Source organism: Miniopterus natalensis, chromosome X, assembly GCF_054644295.1.
Source record: "Miniopterus natalensis isolate mMinNat1 chromosome X, mMinNat1.hap1, whole genome shotgun sequence".
Lineage (NCBI taxonomy): Eukaryota > Metazoa > Chordata > Mammalia > Chiroptera > Miniopteridae > Miniopterus > Miniopterus natalensis.
The window spans coordinates 56,757,275-56,776,198 of NC_142103.1; the positions used below are offsets into that span (position 1 = coordinate 56,757,275).

At 47.8% G+C, this 18,924-nt stretch overlaps 2 protein-coding genes across 3 annotated transcripts in view; one reads left to right on the forward strand and one right to left on the reverse strand.

Moving 5' to 3' along the window:
* NHSL2 (NHS like 2) overlaps positions 1-18,924 on the reverse strand; it is a 297,904-nt gene that overhangs the window by 13,122 nt on the left and 265,858 nt on the right. The window lies entirely within an intron of this gene.
* RTL5 (retrotransposon Gag like 5) lies at positions 6,289-10,754 on the forward strand. Its single transcript, XM_016219076.2, has 2 exons — positions 6,289-9,727; positions 10,184-10,754. The coding sequence occupies exon 1, from the start codon at positions 6,504-6,506 to the stop codon at positions 8,163-8,165; it is 1,662 nt and encodes a 553-aa protein (XP_016074562.2). The 5' UTR covers positions 6,289-6,503; the 3' UTR covers positions 8,166-9,727; positions 10,184-10,754.

The following is an 18,924-nucleotide window of genomic DNA, read 5'->3' on the forward strand; positions in this document are numbered from 1 at the left end:
CTCTTTGGATGGCATTAATTTAATAGCAGTAATGGTTCTGCTAAGATGGTGCTTTTAGTGCTGCTTCCCCCCCCCCTTTACCTACTTGCCTAAACTTGACATATATGGTTATATTTCATTTATAATGGGAAACAATAACATAATGAATTTATAGCTTGGGAGACCTGCTCTTTATATTCGGTTGCTCCCCTTGACCGAAGGCCCTTCATTATCTTTAATTTCCACACTGACTTTTTCAGGATGTCCAAAGCCCCCCTCCCAAATTATTCCTGTTCTCCATAACCATCATACCACCTGGGTGGCTGGATTGGTGGAAGTGAACAAGGGGAAGGGTCTGGGGGATCAACTGTGGTGGGGTCACCTTGGTCTCGCTGGGAAAAGTTAGAGAATCCAATAATGGTCCTCCTCCGCCTCAGGGTAGACTTGGGGTTCACGGCTGTCTCTGTGTTAAACAAGGAGTGTCGCAAACTTGCATATTTATCAAACTGCTGCCCTGTAGCCAAAATAAAGACACTTGGGTGCATCTTGGTTTCTGTTTACAGTACAGTGGAAATGGGCCTGAGGTAGAGAGAAGGGATGATGGCAGTAGCAATGAGCATGAATAGCATCCAGGCAGGTGGCCCTTTTTCCACATCCCTCCCAACAACGCCCCAGACACCCAGAGCCCCAAGGCACACATGCTGGCTTTCATAGGCTGAACCCAGGGTCACCTGGGAGTCTTAGGTGGCCGAGAGCCATGGTTTTCAATCCTGGCTATATACTGAAATAAACTGAGCAGCTTTTGAGACTCCAATACCTGGACCTCATGCCACAACATTGAACTCTTTGGGAGGAAGGCCCAGGTAGAAGCTATTTCTCAAACTCCCCAGGTGGTTGATTATTCAGATGTACAACCTGGGGTGAGAAACACTGGTATAGAGAGACAGGTTTAAACTAGATGTTGCTTGATTGTAATCTTTTCTTTTCTTTTCTTTTCTTTTGTAATCTTTTCTTAAAGAAAGCCTTTATGTGGGCCAGAGGACAATGTCTCCTAGAAGCTGCTTTGCCTCCCCCCATCATCCAGAAAACAGACTGATAGTCTGTCCTCCAGCCACCTTTGATTACATTTTGTCAAAGTTTCCCCTGGGTGGTGACTGAGATTTATTTCTCTTAAAGTGCTGGGTGAGGTTTTGTTCCAGTGGAATTGCTGCGGCAGGGGCAGGGTGAGAGACAGGGGGTAAGTCTGCTGCTTTCCTAAGTCTCTCATTCAACAGCTAGCTAACAAAACCCTCCCCTCTCAGCCTCACAGCTGCATATGATACCTCCCTCCCACAAGTGACTCTATGGGCAAAACTCAGGGCCAGCCTTATTGAGAGTAAGATAAGAAGTTTAGAAATGAAGTGCCCACCATCTCTTTATGAGTCTCTCCTCTCAGCCCTCACTTGTCTTGGTACATCTCCCTAGACTGTGGGTTCTATTTCCTGCCTCTGATTTCCTAAGATGACACCAATGGCACTGGGTAGCCCCATATCCAGGGAGCATCACCACATGTGGCCAGAGCTGTCTTCATCATCTTCATCAACTTTCCCCAGTATACCACAGACCAATGCTGGCTCAAAGGGCGCCTCTGGCCCCTTTGGGTCATGAAGTCTTGATTTTATCAGGTTGCTGGCCCTATCTCCTTCTGTAAGGACCAACCCTCCTCCTCTTCTACTTACAGCTGGTGGAACGTGGAGCATGAATTAATAATGTGTGTGGTGTAAGTGTCACATGTTCCCAAAGTCACATCCAACTGAGCTACATACATCATTTTCCACACTTTTGAAGTAGTACTTGGCCCCCCTTTGGCCTTTTTGGCCTTGGTCTCTTTCTGTTACTTCCTTTCTTAAACACTTGCTACACGAGTTGAGGAGGCCAACCTCACTAGAAGACCAAGTGTCTACTTAAAGTACCGTTAAGCCCATGGTCTGCACCCTGGGTATGAGCCTCCCTTTTATCACCAGAACTCTGAAACTTACACTTTCCCTCAGACTCTTATCCAAACATAGCATCTAGCAGAAGTTTCCTTTCCCCAACCCAAACATAACACAAATTTTCAATGTCCATAGATGCTCTAAAGAACACAGAAGTTCATAAAGTTTCAGAGTTTTCCATTAAGAACCTTTTGTTTGTTATCAAATTGTCTGCTAGTGTGGCAGTGCCAGTAGAATGAAAAAAGAGCAGCCAGAGCCCCCTCTTCTGCATGCCTCCATTCGCTGGCAAGAACCATGACCTTGACAGTGCAGGGAGAGGCAGTAGCAGAGAAAGTCTCACTCCCTCCCCCCTGCACCCAGTGCATTTGAGAAGATGGTCTGTAGTTGGCATGGAGGGAAGCAAACAGAAGTGGTGCTAAGCAACTCTACCAGAGATGTTGATGGGCACAATGTCAGAGTGCGTGGAGGAAGGCTGAAGCCATCGCTTCTCCTCTAGGATGGGCAGAGGGAAGGGGCTATTCCAGGTGACTTGCTTGTCGGCTGTGGTAGACAGGCTCAGGGAAGCCTCAGGGGCCCTCACACCCTGCGTGGTAGTCTCATCCTCGTTCAGCTGTTGTTTTGTAGGCTGTTGGGAAAGAAGGTGATGGGGAGGGTGTGCTCCTGACTGGAGATGAACCATGCCCACAGGATGGCTGTCTAGGCAGGCTGTTTGGAAGCTTCATCTGGGAGGCAGGAAAGCGTGGCCAGGCTTCCAGGCCAGATACCTGCTGTGCAGGGCAAATTCAGCTGGGCCTCAGGGTAGCTCTGCTGATGAGCAGAGGTGAGCAGTAGCTTCCAGTGGATAATACAAACAGCTTGAGGTCCCTTGTCAATGGGTGCAGGGTGAGCTCTGCATGCTGGCTCTCCCAGGCAGGGTAAGAGGCAACTCACCATCAATACAAACTCCAGACGCCTGGCAGACTGGGGCCTTGGGCTGGGGGTGGGCTCAGGGGCCTCATCAGCAGAGCGGAAGGTCTGCCCCAGCAGTCTGGCCTCCGAGTACTGTTCCTCATATTCTTCTGAAAAACAGCACAGTGGATACACACTCTCGGGGGCCACGGTCAAGTGCCGGGCAGGGGTGGGGCCATGAGCCAGGGCTCCTGCTCTAGCTGCCAGGCCTGACTTGTGTGATTTCTTTAGGATATTTCCTGGCATCTGAGCCTCTGAATTCGGAAATGTAAAAATGCCTACTTCCTGGGACTATGATCGCTGAGGAGAAAAGAGAATCAAGAAACTTGAGTTGTGCTAGTTCTGGGACTAAGCCCTTATCTCCGTGGTCCACACCTTAAGTGCTCAACTCAGAGAAGAGGCTCAGGACACAGACACCTTTTGCTACTTTATGCTGTAAGGTCCTCTCGTTGAAGCCCTGAAGCTCTTCAGGTTTTCTGCAACCCTACCTAGGAAATGACTTGGGTGAAGCACAAGGAGATTCACATCAGGAAGTCCAATGTGGAGTGCTCCCTTGGATGTCAAGAACTCTTACTCAAGCCTCTGAGGGCTTGGCTTCCCATACCTTAGTCCCACTGTAGGTGGTGACAGGTCCAGGGAAGCTTAGGTGAAGGAGAGGAAGGGGAGGAAGTGGCATAGAAAGAAGGAAAATTTCAGGGGCATCGTCAGGGAATACGAAGGATGCATAAGATTTGAATTGGTTTTATTTTAGTGATGAATTAGAAGGCAGTGAAGGAATCTGATGAAATGAAGGAAGTGAGAGTGAAGAATCAACAGGCAAGGGCTCTATGCACATTTGAACAAAGACTTTAAGAATCATAAACTTGGAGTCAGGAAGGGCCTCAAAGGTTCTCTGGTCCAACACCCCATTCTGGGCTCAGACTTCCTCCTCAGCAGCCCTTCAATGTGTCTCTTCAGCCTCTGCACACACCCGCAGAGATAGGAGCAGCCCTCCTCCCACGGCCGCTGATTCCGTCCAAGGACAGTTGGGGCTGTCAGGTGTCAGAAAAGTTCTTTCTTATCTTGAGGTGAAATCTGCCTCCTTCTTGGTTTCCTCCCCCCAGTCCTAATTCTGCCCATGGTGGCAACACAGAACAGACTGACTTTTCCTGCATGGTAGCTCCTCTCTTATCTGAACACAAGGCTCATAGTGTCCTTTGGAATCTTGTTTCTCTAAGGTCACCACTGCCCTGGCAAAGAGGTGGGGGTTATGGCTATAGTCCAGTTGGGTGGCCATCTGCCATTTTCTGTTCTCCACTAGCGTTAATCTTCATTGACATGAATAAACAAGAGATGATAAGATGTCTTTTCACATTTAATGTTCACTCAAAAAATGTCTACTGAGCACCTCTTGGGGATCCAGCCCTGTGCCAGGTGCTTCTGGAAACCCAAGAGATGTGATTCTTTACATTGACAAGCTCATTTTGGTTAGGTGGACAAAATATACACCCAGGACTAGTAGATGAAAGAGTAAATGAATGAACAAATGGAAGAAAAAGCAGTTCAGAACTATACAAGTCCTCTTGAACTGGATGGTACAAATTTCCTCATATGAGTGCTTATGGAGGAAATGGTGCAAAGTGCAGAACTCGTGTTGAAAGTTTTCTTGGAAGAAGCAAGAATATAACTTTAAGGAAAGTGTAAAGATTGGAGTGGAGAAGAGGAAGGAAGGCCTTCTAGGCTTGGAAAAGAGGTCTGAATGGGGCACGAGGGCCTGAAGGGGGTATGGAGATTGTGACTTAGCAATGAGGTTTTATTTGTATTATTTTATTGAGATATAACTTAAGTGTATAGTTCAGTGAATTTTGACATATGCATACCCTTTGTAACCCCCACCCAGGTATTTGCAGCATCCCAGTAGTCTCTCTCATAGCCCTGAGATTTAATATTTTTGCCACTTACATTGGCTAAATCCCTCTGCCCAATGTGTATGTTTTTCATATTGTAAAGTTTTATCAGGGACCACCTTGTTTTTTCTTTTATATTAACTTTAATATTGTGCTTAGCTCAGCCCATGTTCCAAATGACATGTACTAGGAGTTGACGTTGCATCTCATCAGGGTCTCTCCAGCAGCAAGATACTCTTGCTAAGCCCTATTTTTAGTTCTCACAAAACTGTGCCATGTGGGGAATTGGAATTCCCATTTTAAAGATGACTGATTAATGTAAAGCTCAGAGAGGGCGGGTACCTGCATAATGTCACACAGCTAGGTAGGTGTGTGATTGGAATTAGATTCTAGCTCTGTCTGCTTTCCAAGTCTGAGTTTTCTCCATCTGCTTGGTGGGTGCAGTCTGACTGCTCAGGCACCCTGAGTGGGCTGTTTCTCTGGGTCGTGAGCATACTATGTGCTCAAAGACACTGGATTGGGAATTGGGGATGAAGTGAGCCCTGGGTGCTGTGTATTGGGCTTGCTTTGGTGAGGCAGTAGCTACCCAGGAGATCTGTGGACAAGGTTAATGCAAGAGTAGAGTGAGTGAAGCCCAGGGTGGGAGACTCTGAAGGTGCCTTCTTTGGCTTTGAGTGCCAGGATTCCAAAGACATGGGTGATGTGGCAAACGAAGGTCTGTATGTGGGCCACACTGTGGGAGTCTCTCACCTAGCTGTCTTTGGAAATGAATGATTTAACCCATTGCTCTGTCTCAGTTTCTGTCCTCACCTCCCCCAGGGGACTACTTAACTGAAAAAAAGGGATGGTGGTGGTGGTAAACAGCCCTAGAAATAGGGCCTTTAAGAATCATTAGTCTAAAAGGTGACAGATGGAAAATGTGTTTTGTTTTTCAGTGGGCTTTAAACTGTTCTCTCTTTTTCTCTCGCTGGTCCCTGTCCTCTTTCTTCCGTGCCTCCCTCCAGCGGCTGCGCATCTGGCCTGTGGGTCCGGCCGCAGCCCCACACCCTCTCGGTACCTTGCAACAGGCTCTGGAGATTAAGCTGCGCCTCGCGAAGCAGCTCCTCTACACTCGGGGGCCTGCCTGAGGAGAGGAACACGTTCACTGGCTGTCGCCATGACGACCTCGAGTGGGCAGTCGCTGTCGCATTTTCCCGACCCGAGTTAGCTGCAGCTAGGGAAGGAGAGAGTCAGTGAGAGGTGCAGCCCAGAGGTGGGCGAGGCGGCCACTGGGCGTTAGCTGTGCCCGAAGTCCCGCCCCTGCCGGGGTGGGGGTGGGGCGGGGCGAGGCTGCACTTAAAAGGCGAGGATCCGGCCGCCGCAACATTTTTCCTCGACAGATCTTGCAGCAGTCTGCTCTGTCCTGCTCCGCCCGGGTCCCGCTGTCTCGCCGCCTGGGACCTCTGCTCAGCGACTCTCCTGCCGCCGCCCGCCCTCTCCAGTCCCCTGGACGAGGTAACGCGCCCCGGGCCCAGCCGCTGGGCCTTGCGCCCGGAGCGCCCGCCCTCTGTGCTTGCCCCGGTGGGTGTGGCTCGGCCTACCCCGAGCCGGCAGCGGCACTGCGCTCCCCTCCCGTGCTCCTCAGCGTTTCGGCTTCCTTTCCCGGCCCCCAGCTCTCCAACCCCACCCCACTCCACCCCCACCCCGCCCGCGGACCCAGGGCCCCGGGAGAGTCCAGATGTCCGAGGCGTCAGGAAATCTCAATAGCCTACGCATGGCGAACGTGGCCCTGCGAGAAGAATTAAATGCCCTTCGCGGGGAGAATGCCAATTTGGGCCTCCAGCTCGGAAGAGCCCTGGCCGAGGTGAATTCCTTGCGGGGCAATGTCTCCAGCTTCATGCGCTGGCCAGTGCCCGTCCTTGCGGAGGAGAACTTTGAGTTCCCGCTCAGCGAGATAGACTCCGTGCCCGAGGGCGAACTGCCCTTCATGCGCTGGCCTCCCCCTCGCGCGGAGCCCGAGCGTGCCTCGGAGGAGCTGTTGGTCAATGCCACCCAGGACTGCGGCACCTCAGAAGGCCAGGTCGACCCTCCCCCGCAGCCCAGCCCGCCCCCGCCGGTGCTGCCCCCGCCCGACTCCAAGGAGCTGTCGGCGCAGCCTCCTGTGCCGCCTCTGGAGCGGCCTGAGCTAGAGCCCTTTTCAGGCGACCCAGTCTACCTGCCTGAATTCCTGATGCAGCTAGAGACCTTCATAGCAGACCACGAGGATCATTTCCCTGGGGGTGCTGAGCGGGTGGCCTTTCTAATCTCCTTTTTCACTGGTGACGCCAAGGACTGGGCCGTCTCAGTCACCCAGGAAGGAAGCCCCCTGCATGCCAACTTCCCGCGCTTCCTGGATGAAATCCGTAAGAAATTCTGTGGCCCCATCCCCCAAAGTGTGGCGAAAAAGGCCATCCGCAAGCTTAAGCAGGGAGACTGTACCCTCGGCAGCTATGCAGATGCTTTTCAGTTCCTGGCCCAATTCTTGTCTTGGGATGACTGCCGCCTTCAAAACCAGTTCCTCAAAGGCCTGTCAGAATTCTTCCGCAAGGAGCTCTTGTGGTCAACTGAAATGGCTGACCTGGACGAGCTGATTCTTGAATGTGTGGAGATAGAAAGAAAAGTGCGTGTCCCCAAGCCAATCCCGCTCCCTGGGGTTCGCAATGTCTTCTTCCCTTTTGCTGCAGACCCTAATGTCGAAGGCAGTGGAGAAGAAGAGCGCTACAGTGAGGATGAAGATGCAGAGGTGCGCAGGCGCAGGCTGCTCGACCAGGACCAGCGGAGGCGTGTGAGAGCTATTCAGCAAGAGATGAGGGAGCAGGAGGAGAAGAGGAAAAAGGAGGAAGAGATGAGGAAGGAGGAGGAGATGAAACAGAAACAGGAGGACGACGACGATGAGGACGAGATAGTCGTGGTGGATGACGTGGACGAGGAAGAGGAAGAAATGAGGAAGAAGAATGAGGGTGAGAAGGATGAGGGCCAGGAACCAGGGCAGGAGCCAGAGCAGGAGCCAGAACAGGAGGAGGAGACGGAGGATGAGGCCCAGGATGATGACCTAGATGAGTTCATGGACGTAGAGCCGACCTTTGCCAATGCTTCATCCCAGACTTCTGGCTACTATCATGAAAATTTCCTAGATACGTCGCCTCCCATAATACAGCCCAGCAGACGGAGGAACCAAAATCGAGTCCCACTGCTGGAGGGCCTTCCAGGTACCAATTCGCCCTTCTACAGTTCACCACCACTGATTCGCCGGGCAGGTCGGTTGGGACAACGCCAAACTAGAAGACGGCCCCCGGTGCTATTCCGCCTCACTCCAAGACAGGGGGGCCACCGGGCTGCACGTGGCCGAATTCGAGTGTGAGTGCTGGGGCAAGATAGCCACCCAGAACACACCCTTCCACTGCATCCCCTGCCCCTGCTATTGCTGCCACGCCTGCCCCATTTTCTGACCAGTACTTAAGGGAGTTCCAGACCTGAAGAACCTAAAGAAGACCTGTAGAACTCGAGACCATCTTGCAGCCATGACCACCTAGGAAAGGAGGAGTCAGCAACAGCTATCCTCTTGACTGTGCACTCTGATCAGTCCTGCCACAAGCTAGCCAGCAGGTTTCTGGGCCTATTCCCATAAATAAACTGGTCACCCCCTCATATTTCCCCTCTAGTTGTTCCTAACCCTGTGTTTTATGGTTTTATCAACTTTGACTGGCTCACCAGGACTTCACCCAATGCCTCACTGATCTGCCCCAATGAGTGAAAGGATGGGCCACACTGAACTCCTAATGCCACTGAGGCCACTTGATAGATACAATCTACAGAGAGCAGGATGGGATCAAGAAATGTGCCTAGAAGCCTACACTTGCTTCAACCTCCAGCAGAAGGACCCCAAAGTGGATCCTATATATATAGTGCAGTAAGGGTGGGCAAAGCCACATGTCAAATGGACATTTCACTGAGGTTTGTCCTTGACTAACTGAGCAAGCTAGTTCACCCTTCCCACAGACTACTGTGTCAGGGTCCTGGACCAGCTCACCAAATCTGGGGCCCTCCCTTCTTACCATACTGCCCTCCCAGGCATCCACGGTGGACAGAACCCAGCATTATTCCTTTCTTTGATGTTGCCTGGAAGATGGGGGAGGAGGAGGAGGAGGAGGAAAAAGGAGCAACAACTCTGACATTGTGAAGAGTGACTCTTTCCTTAGGGATGGTCTCCTCCCTAGGCAAGTCTTGGAATGCAGCCCCCAGCCAAAGGTCTTTGCAGGAGACTTGCCATCCTTGGGGGTTCACAAGAGGCCTAACTGGCCTTTTCTTCCCAGACCAACACGGAGAGAGAGGGCCCAAGGCCTGCTCTTTAACTTCAATTTAAAGGATTCCTTCGTTCTCAGAAGAGAGAGGAAGTTTCTCTCTACAGAGACTGCAGCCTGGCAGCCAGGCCATCCTCAAGTCTCTCACATGAGGGGGCAAGCCATGGCCTGATGCTGTGCTTCAATTAGATGGTAAGGCTGGAGAAGGTGACTGCCTCCTAGTAACTCCTGGAACTTCTGGGTACAAACCTAGGGACCTTTATAAAGAATCCTGCTGCTTGCCATGGGTCCAGAAAACACTGCTTCTGCAGTGGAAAGGACACACTGTGTCACTGGCCACAGAATGCCAGCCAGATCCACTGCTGGCCTGAACTGCCCTCAACACTGAGCTTCCTGCACAGTGCCTGGCAGCTGGGCAAGTGCAGCCAAATTGTCTGTAGCCAGAGGGAAGAAAGCACAGTAAATCAAGCCTCTGTGCCTCACTGGAGTCTGGCAGATAACCTCAGCCAAGCCTTAGGATTTTGACCCTGGAAGCAAGAGGAAGGTGCTGGAGGAAGAGGAGTCACAAAGAAACCCAGTCTGCTGGTTGGTTGACGGTGAGGTCTGAATTCCTCAGTGGAAGGTAAGAAACCCTTTTGTTTATCATACATTTATTGGCCTGGGGATCAGTAGGCCCGGTTCCTATAACCTGTTGCTACCTTTTAAAAAGGCTTCCCCCTCCTCCAAAGAGAAAAGTAATGCATAATCATTATAGAAAATTTGGAAAACAGAGAAAACTATAAGGACAGAAATTATCCCAAACATTCAGAACCCCGCTACAGAGACGCAAGTACTATAAACAGTTTGCTCCCTTTCTCTCTAGTGTGTTTTCAGTCTGTCTTTTCAAAGCTGAGATCATCTTGCAAGCTCATGATTAGCAGGATTTAAAATGGCTGCCACCTATGTAGTGGTGCACATTGAATAATTGAAAATTTAAGTATTCTCCTAATTCGTGGGACATTTCAGTAGCCTGGTTTTCCTCTTCCCCACCAGTGCAGGAGTGAACAACACTGGAAAGAAATTTTTATCTGTTTTTCAGCTATTTCCTCAGGAGAGAGTTCCAGAAGGGGAACTGCTGTTCTTCGAGGCTATGGACCTTGTTTGCTGATGGTTGACACACTGGCCCTGCTCCCCACGTCCCTGCTGGAGAAGTGCAATGGACAGGTGCCTTGCAGCCCCACTTCCAGGGACCCCTCAGCACAGGCCCTGCCTGTTTCTGTGGTGCTTCTCACTCTGAGACCTTGTAGCCTCAGCCAGGGAAGGAGTAGGTGGGCAGTGAGCTGGTTCCTGGCCCTCTAGTGGCAAGGGGGCCTGGGTTTCCCTTTGACCCTCTTCCCCCCTTTCCCAGATCTTCAGTATTTGTTGTGATGTAACAGCCACAAGAGCTGTAAGAAGAACTATGGGCTTTGGGCACTTTCTTGGGTTGAAAGAGGGGTGGGTGGGGAAATGCATGCAGGGGTATGAAGACAGCCCAAGGATTCCCAGAGACTCAGGAGGAAACCCGTTGGAAATAAATGTGTTATTATTATTGTGTTACTGTGTTGTGAAGATAAGAAATCATTGTGTATGCTAAAGCTTTCTCCTCAATAAAAATATAAAGGGTGTGTAAAGACTGTGTCTGTCTGGGTTATTGAGCAAGCATAGGTGGGTACCCAGAGGCATCAGGCACTTTCCAGGCACCTTGCCTGAAGTAACCCTAGCCGGAAACCTTCAATCCTTAGATTAGGAAACTAAGGCCCAGTGAGGCTCAAGGGACCTACCTAGAGTCCTCTGCGCATTTGTATCAGAAGGAAGTAGAGGGACTAGGCATTTGAAAAATATTATTAGTTCTCCACTTACTGGGATATAAAGGTATGAGTGGCCCAGCTGTACCACCCTATAACAGCACCCCTGTCCCCCGCCTGCCTCCAAAACACACACACACACACACACACACACACACACACACACACACACACACACACACACGCACGTGTTTGAAGGGAGGGAGGGAGGCCAGGCGGGTGAGGCAGGAGGACCCTTTCACTTTGGGGCACTAGGTGGTGCTATGTGACACCAGTAGACTAGCTGGTGAAGATTTTTAAACAGCAACACAGCAGTCCACTCAAAAGCCCTCCCAGCAAGATTTCACTGCCCTCATAGCATGTGGATCAGAAGAAATTGAATCCCATTCGGGATCTGCTCAAGTTTTCCAGCCATGAATTGGAAATGTTTTTCCTGGTACAATGGGTGGGAAGGTTTATTGAGCCCCTTGCTAGGTACAAGTGCTGAGCCACACACTTGATGTCCATTATCTCAGTTCATTTACACTCATCTTACAGATGAGGAAAGAGGCTTAGAGAGAAGTCACTGGCCCAAGGTTTACAGGTGGTAAGTAGCTCTTTCTCAGCCCCACAACTGCTCAGTAGTCAGCTCCTCTCTGCCTCCACTCACTGTCTTCAGGGTCTGCCCCGTCCTGCCCACCCTCCCCCCAGATTACAGAAGTGCAGTGAGAGACAAAGCCCCATTTCAGAGGTACATTGGCTTTACCCCTTTCAGGAGAACGAAGGAAGAAAGGACATAAGGAAGGAAGGGAAGGAGGGAGGTAACCAGCGCATTTCTGACCATGTGCCAGGCACTTTCACCAACATCATATAATTTCATTCTCACAACAACTCAGTAAGGCACTTAATGCTGTCTCCTTTTAGAGGTGAGGGACATGAATCTTAGAGATATTAGGTTCCATAGGGGACTCAGGTTTGTGTGACTCCCAAACTCACAGTCTCTCAACTCTAATCCACTATGCTGTTTTCCAGGAAAGCCTCTGATGAGCCAAAGCCTCAGCCTGACTGGATTCTGGGTCTTTGCCCAAGCAACAAGGTATGCATCAGGTGTGCGATCTCTGGAGGCTCTGGGAGAACCAGCCAGGTGGCAGTTCTGCCCTGCAGAGAAAAGCAGGCAGTGGTAGTGCCGAGTTTGTGGTGATGAGCTTGTATGAGTGTGTGGCTGACTGTCCCTCTAGGGAAGGACAGGGCTGTAGGGCCGTGAGCTGTGTCTGTGAGCCCTGGGGCGCCCTGTTCTACTTCAGGGGTCAGATAAGGTCTCCAGCACCCCTGGAGTTTCTAATGCTTATTGTTGGTAGGGATAGGTGAGCCCAGATTGTATCATGACCCATCAGAGCAGGTGGGGGAAACTAAGACGAGCAGGATGAGCCTTGCCCAACCTTGTAGCTGGAAGCCCCATGAGTATAGGGAACAGGGTCCTGGATTCCAGTCTGATCCTGCCACTGACTCCATTTGGAACTTGCGTGAGTCCCATTCCTGCTCAGGCAACAGTCACTGGGGCCTAGCACACAGCTGGGTACACAGTAGGATTTCAATCTTAGTTTGGTACATAAATGAAGAAATGAGTGAATAAGTGGGCTGCTGGATGAAGACCTAGAGGTTGCCTGCTAGAGGCATTTACAGATTGCATGAAGCCTGGAGGACTAGAGGCTTTCCTCCAAAATGGAATCAGAATCCAGATTTCCCTATCCTGGAAGAATGCGTTGAGATGGCCTTTGCCAGGTGCACATGTGAGATCTTGCAGTCAGGTTCAGAAACCAACTGCAGGAACCTGAGTGGGGAAGAAACTTGTGGGGGAAAAAATCTGAGCCCTGGCCAGTTTGGCTCAGTGATCGGAGCCTCGGCCCGCAGACTGAGGGGTCCCGGGTTAGATTCTGGCCAAGGGCACATACCTTGGTTGCCGGCTTGGCCCTGGTGGGGGCTCGAGTAAGAGGTGACCACTTGATGTGTCTCTCTCACATCCATGTTTCTCTCTCTTTCTCTCCCTTCCACTATCTCTGAAAAAATAAAATAAAATAAAATCTTAAAAAAAAACACCTGAGAACTTCAGTTGATGGGGTTCAGGATGAATCAGCAGACTGGGTGCCGGAAATGCTAATGCATTCCTGGGCTGCTGCAGCAGAGGAGGGGGTTCTAGAGATGGGCAGGACTCGCCTAGGGTACTGGCCAGCCAATGGAATGTGACCAGGCTGTATCTCACAGAAGCCTTTCTGCATGCCAGGAGTAAGGAAATATTAGAATAAAAGAAAAGCAGAAGGAAGAAAAGAATGGGAGCAGTAGAAGAGAGACAAGGATGGTGAGGGTCATAAAAATCCTGTTCCCAAGGGATGGAGGAAGGCAGAGGATATCTTGCTGAACCCACTGTTCCCCTCATTCATTCTGCAAGGAAACTGGCAGCTCAAGGTCACTTGCTTCATCTGCAGAATTCTACTCCAGCAGTTTCATATTCAGAACTCTTAACGGCACCCTTCACTCACACCTACACTGATGGAATCAGAATTTCCAGGAATTTCTATTTCTAAAAAGCACCCTAAGCAAGTCTAATGCCCAGCCCAGCCCAGTACAGAAAAGACTAGTTCATGGACATATAATGGCCAGTTTGGTTTTGAGCCTTCCCGTAGAGCTCTCCAGAGCAGAAACCAGCCTGGAGATTCCCCACTAAGCACATAGTAAGTGATCAAATATATTTGTGTAATGACCCTAGCATGCCCCATGGTTTGGTGTGAGCTTGCCCCTGCTGGACACCTGCTCAGATGCACCCCCCTGAGAATGAGGTGACATAGGGCGGGTGCAGAAGTCTGGCTCTGAGAAAACAGGTTCATAGGAGCCTAAACCTTATCTTTGACCACCAGAACTGACTCACATGGGGCCCTTTCCCCTCCCAGAAAATAAGGACAGGCATTAACAAAACAAGAGATTACCCTCAATTTGGGGGTTCTTCACCTCCCACTAGCACTTCTTGCATCCTGCCCAGACTAGGGAAAGCTTTGCAGGCCACTTCTCCCCAAGGATTCAACAGACACAGAAACACAAAGCCCAGAGTTCTTGGTTGCCCTGGTAACAGCAGTACTTACTGGGAAGAAAACAGTCTCTGAAAGGCTTAGGAGGGTGGATATTTCCTGTGACAGAGGGCAGACTCTGACCTGCTTTTTAGTCCCCTCGCCCCTTCATGCCTGCCACACTTTGGGATAGAGCTGAGGCCCCTCACCTCAGCAACTCTAGTGGGCAACGGGTGAAGGTGATGAAAAATAGGGCCCTTGCTTTTTATTCTGCTCTTGTAGACTGTTAATATGAGGAAGAGGCTAAAATGGAAGGTGTTAGCATGTGAATTCATGGTGACTGTCCTCTGGAAAGAGGAAATCTTGCTTCACAGGACCCATACACAACCAAACTCGAAGAGGGCAAGTGCCCTCAGCAATTACAGTCCTAGCAGTTCCTCACTACAGAGGAGACATAAGTCAGAAAGAGTGTCTAGAAGTTCCAGAGTTCTCCCCACAAGTTCAGCCCCTCCTCACTTCTCATCTGGACTACTGACGTAGCCTCCTTGCTGGTCTATCCAGCCTCTAGTCTCTACTCCTTCTAATAAATCCACCTTCTGCATGTTTGGGGGTGGGTGGGTAGGCCCTGTTGCTCCTATACAAAAACCCTTTCCTTCCTCTGTTAGGAGACTTGTGGACCTGATGCTGACATTCTTCACTATCTGCTCATAAAATATGTAGGCCATCTCACCTCCCCATGTCATCCCTCTTCCCTCTTCCAGTTACTTCCTTTTTTCCTTACATACGAAAGCCTTTCATGTCTCTGGGCTTTTGCACACCCTATTCCCTCTGCCTTAAAAATTCATAAAGGCTCCTTGCCCCACTCCAATTGGCAATTAACTCAGCTCATAGACCACTTCCTCCAGGAGGCAGCCTTCGCTCCCCAGACACGCTCCTGCCTCTCTGAGTCCCTATTCACTTCCCCAACCCCATTGCTCTGTGTGAGGCTTGAGTCGTTCCTGAGACCAGAGGCTGGTTCATGACTCCAAATGAGTTCGTTGCTGCAAAGCTGATGTTCAGTATGAGAACAGGCACAGGCACTTGTCCCCTTCACAGGTGGGTCTGCATTGTCAGTAGCCTTTTGGAGAAGCACTGGCATCCTAAGATCAGGCTGAAGGCTGATAGTATGCAAATGGATCTGGGAGCACCCCCATCCTATCAAGTTGGAGATGTGGACAGTAAGGAATAGTTTGGAAAGAGAAACCAGGAGCTTACAGAGCTGGTTGTTCATTCGCAATTGAGTACTCTGTTGATGGTTTCTGCCTCTTTGAGGGGCCATCACTCCCTCTTACTGGTGTGGTGGAGAGTGACCTCCACTTGGCTTCAGTCACATAGACTTGTCTTTGAACCCTGGCTCTGCCACTTCCTTGTCGTGTACCCTTGGGTTGGTTATTTTCCCTCTCTAAGTTCCAGTTTCCTTTTTCTAAAAATGGAGATAATAATAGGATATATCAGTGAGATAATTGATATGAGCCAACAACAACAAAAATAGCAAAAACTTATTAGCACTTACTATTTTTTGGGCACTAAGTGCTTTATATTTATTAACTCATTGAATCATCACAACAACCTTATAAAGTATGTAGTGTTATTATTCCCCATTTTGCAGATTAAGAAATGACACAGAAAGTTTAAGTTGCCCAGCGTCATAGCACTAGCATGCAAGTGCTTTCGAGCTTGCAGGTCATATTGAGAAAGTTCTGTGAGTCAGAAATGAGGCCAGTGGAGCAGGAGAGCACCAAGATCCAGGGCAGGGGTCTTAATCAGTTTTAGGTCATAAATTCTTCTAGCAGTTTGGTGAAACCTCTAAACCCCTTCTCAGAATAATGTTTTCAGATGCATAAAATAAAATATGTAGAATTACAAAGGAAACCAATCATATTGAAATAGTTATAAAATATTTTTAAGAAATAGTGATCTTGTTATATTAGTACTTTAATAATGCATTAAATGACAAAATTTAGTGAAAAGTCTATAGATTAGAATTTATATATATATATTGATTTCAGAGAGAGGAAGGGAGAGGGAGAGAGATAGAAACATCAATGATGAGAGAGAGTCATTAATCGGCTGCCTCCTGCAAGTCCTCTGACCAGGAATTGAACCTCAATCTCTTGGATCATAGGTTGATGCTCAACCACTGAGCCACAGCAGCAGGGCTAGATTAGAAGTTTTGAAGTGATGATGAGCATCAGTAACTTTTTTGAGATACAACTATAAGGTGATAAGAAAATATTTGTGATTTCTATTGGGGGATAAAGTCACTAATACTGCTAATACTATTATGGCTTGTTGCCTACATTCCTAATTTGAGGAAATGCTAAATTTCTGTTAGAGGTTAGTGGAAATAAGATCAAATAATTTTTTCATCCAAGTTCATAGACCTCTTAAATTGGAGGTTCATGGAGCTCAAGTTAACAAACTCTGTCTTTGGGTGTCAGAGAAAAGACAATGGCTGCACTGTCAGCTCTGAGGAGAAGCTGGGGGGCGCTTCTGAGGGGGGGGGCTGGCAGAAAAACAAGTGTGTGGTTTCTCTTTCAAGAACTGTTTACAAAAATCATGAAGTCTGGCATATCCCTCTTCCTCTTGGTCCTGAGTCAGGAGCTCAGGGTGGGGTTGAGGCTGTCACACTTGGTTTGAATTTCAAGCTCACCACACACCCATCTCTAAGAGTTGATTTGTTGCCACTTCCTTACCAGTAAAATATCGGGGGGTTTGGCTTTATTTTAAAATTTGGACCTGTTTTCACACACAGATTTTCCATTAGTCTGGAAATAATCTTTAAGTGGACATTTTATTGGCTCTTAGATGTTTTCTGAGCTAATGGATGCTTCTGCCCTAGCACTCCAGCCAGGCTTAGGGCTCCCAGAGAGAAGGAGAAAGATTATCAACTGTGCCATGCACCCCAGAACACCAGTCAGAATAGGTACTTTTCCAAAATGCCAAATACTTTTTCTTGACTTTGCCACCTGTTAGCTTGAGTCCCTGCCAACCAGAGCAGCACAGTCCTGGGTACCATGGTCAAGGAGACAAATGGTTGGAACAGCAGTAGGCCTCTGCTTTTCTAAACTTGCCTCCGTTGCCATTTAATACTCAAAGAGAGCACTGCTCATAAAGAACCAGAAGCCAGGTCTACTCATAATACCTTTCTTGGGGGTCCCAGCTGTCCAGGATGCTTCTGCTCTTCTTTGGGCTCCTATATTTACTTAGAAATGGGCAATAGTTGCCTGATGGCCATGCACTAAAAAGGCTGCTGCTTAATTTCCAAAGTGAGAGGGTAGGACCATGATAGCCTTATGAACTACTGCCATTGGCTAATAAAGAGATTGGTTCAGAATGAATCTACTTCAGTTAGTCGAGGGAACAGAACAGTATGCTTTAGGGGTTCAGACTGACAGCTCCGCATGCTGGAATGTGAAGAAGACTTATTTTCTTGACTATAAAAGAAATATATGTATGTCTTAAGTTGGCCAAGGCTCTTAAATATAGGCTGAAGGAGACTGAGGAGCAAATGAGAATTCAAATAAACTTTGGTTAGCTAGATTGTCCAAGAATAAAAGAGAGAAGACCCCAATTACTAAAATCAGAAATGAAAGAGGAGACATTACAATCATCCTCATAGAAATAAAAAGGAGTATAAAAGGAATACTGTGAGCAATTATATGACAATAAATTATATAACTTAGGTGAATTGCATAAATTCCTAGAAAGATAAAACTATTGCGAATAACTGAAGAAAAATGGAAACTCCAAATGAACCTATAAGTAAAGAGACTGAATTAATAATCAAAACTACCCATGAAAAAAAGCCAAGACACAGATGGCTTCTATGGTGAATTCTACCAAACACGTAAAGAAAAACTAATGCTGATTCTTTACAAACTCTTTAAAAATATAGAAGAGGAAGTAACATTTTTCAACTCATTCTCTGAGGTCATTATTACCATGATATCAAAACTAGTCAGAAACATCATGAGAAAACTATAAACCATTATCTCTTATAAATATGGACACCAAAATCCTCAACAAAATATTCTCAAACCAAATCCAGCAACAGATAAAAAGGATCATACACCATAACCAAGTAGAAGGATTAATCCCAGGAATGCAAACTTATTGTAACATCTTAAAATCAATTAATGAAATACAGCATATAAGTAGAATAAAACACAAAAACATGATAATCTCAATAGAAACAGAAAAAGAATTTGACAAAAATCCAACACCCTTTCATGATAAAAAACATTCAACAAACTAAGAATAAAAAGGAATTTTCTCAACCTGACAAAGGACTTCTATGAAAAACCCACAATAGCATCATAAGGGTGAAACATTAGAAGCTTTCCTTCTAAGATCAAGAACAAGACAAAGACGTCCACTCTTGCTACTTCTACTCAACATTGTACTGGGGTTTCTAGCCAGAGCAATTTGATTTAAAAAAAAATAAAGAAAAGGCATTGGAAAGATTGCAAAGGAAGAAGTAAACTATATTTGCAGATGGTATGATTTTGTATATAGAAATTCTAGAGAATCTGCTAAAAACCTATTGGAATTAATAAATGAGTTCTACAAGGTTGTGGGATATAAAATCAATATAAAAATTGTATTGCTATATAAGCCTGCAATGAATAATATGAAGTAAAACTAAGAAAACAATTCCATTTACAATACCTTCAAAAGAATAAGACAGAATAAATTAAACAAAGTGGTGCAAGACTTGTACACTGAAAACTTACAAAACATGTTGGAAGAAATTAAAGAAGACTGAAACAAATGGAGACATCCCCTGTTCATGGATCAAAATACCTAATATTGCCAAGATGGTAATACCCCCCCAAATGATCTACAGATTCAGTGCAATCAATCCCTTTCAGAAGTCCAGCTAGATTCATTGTAGAAACTGACAAGCTGATCCTAAA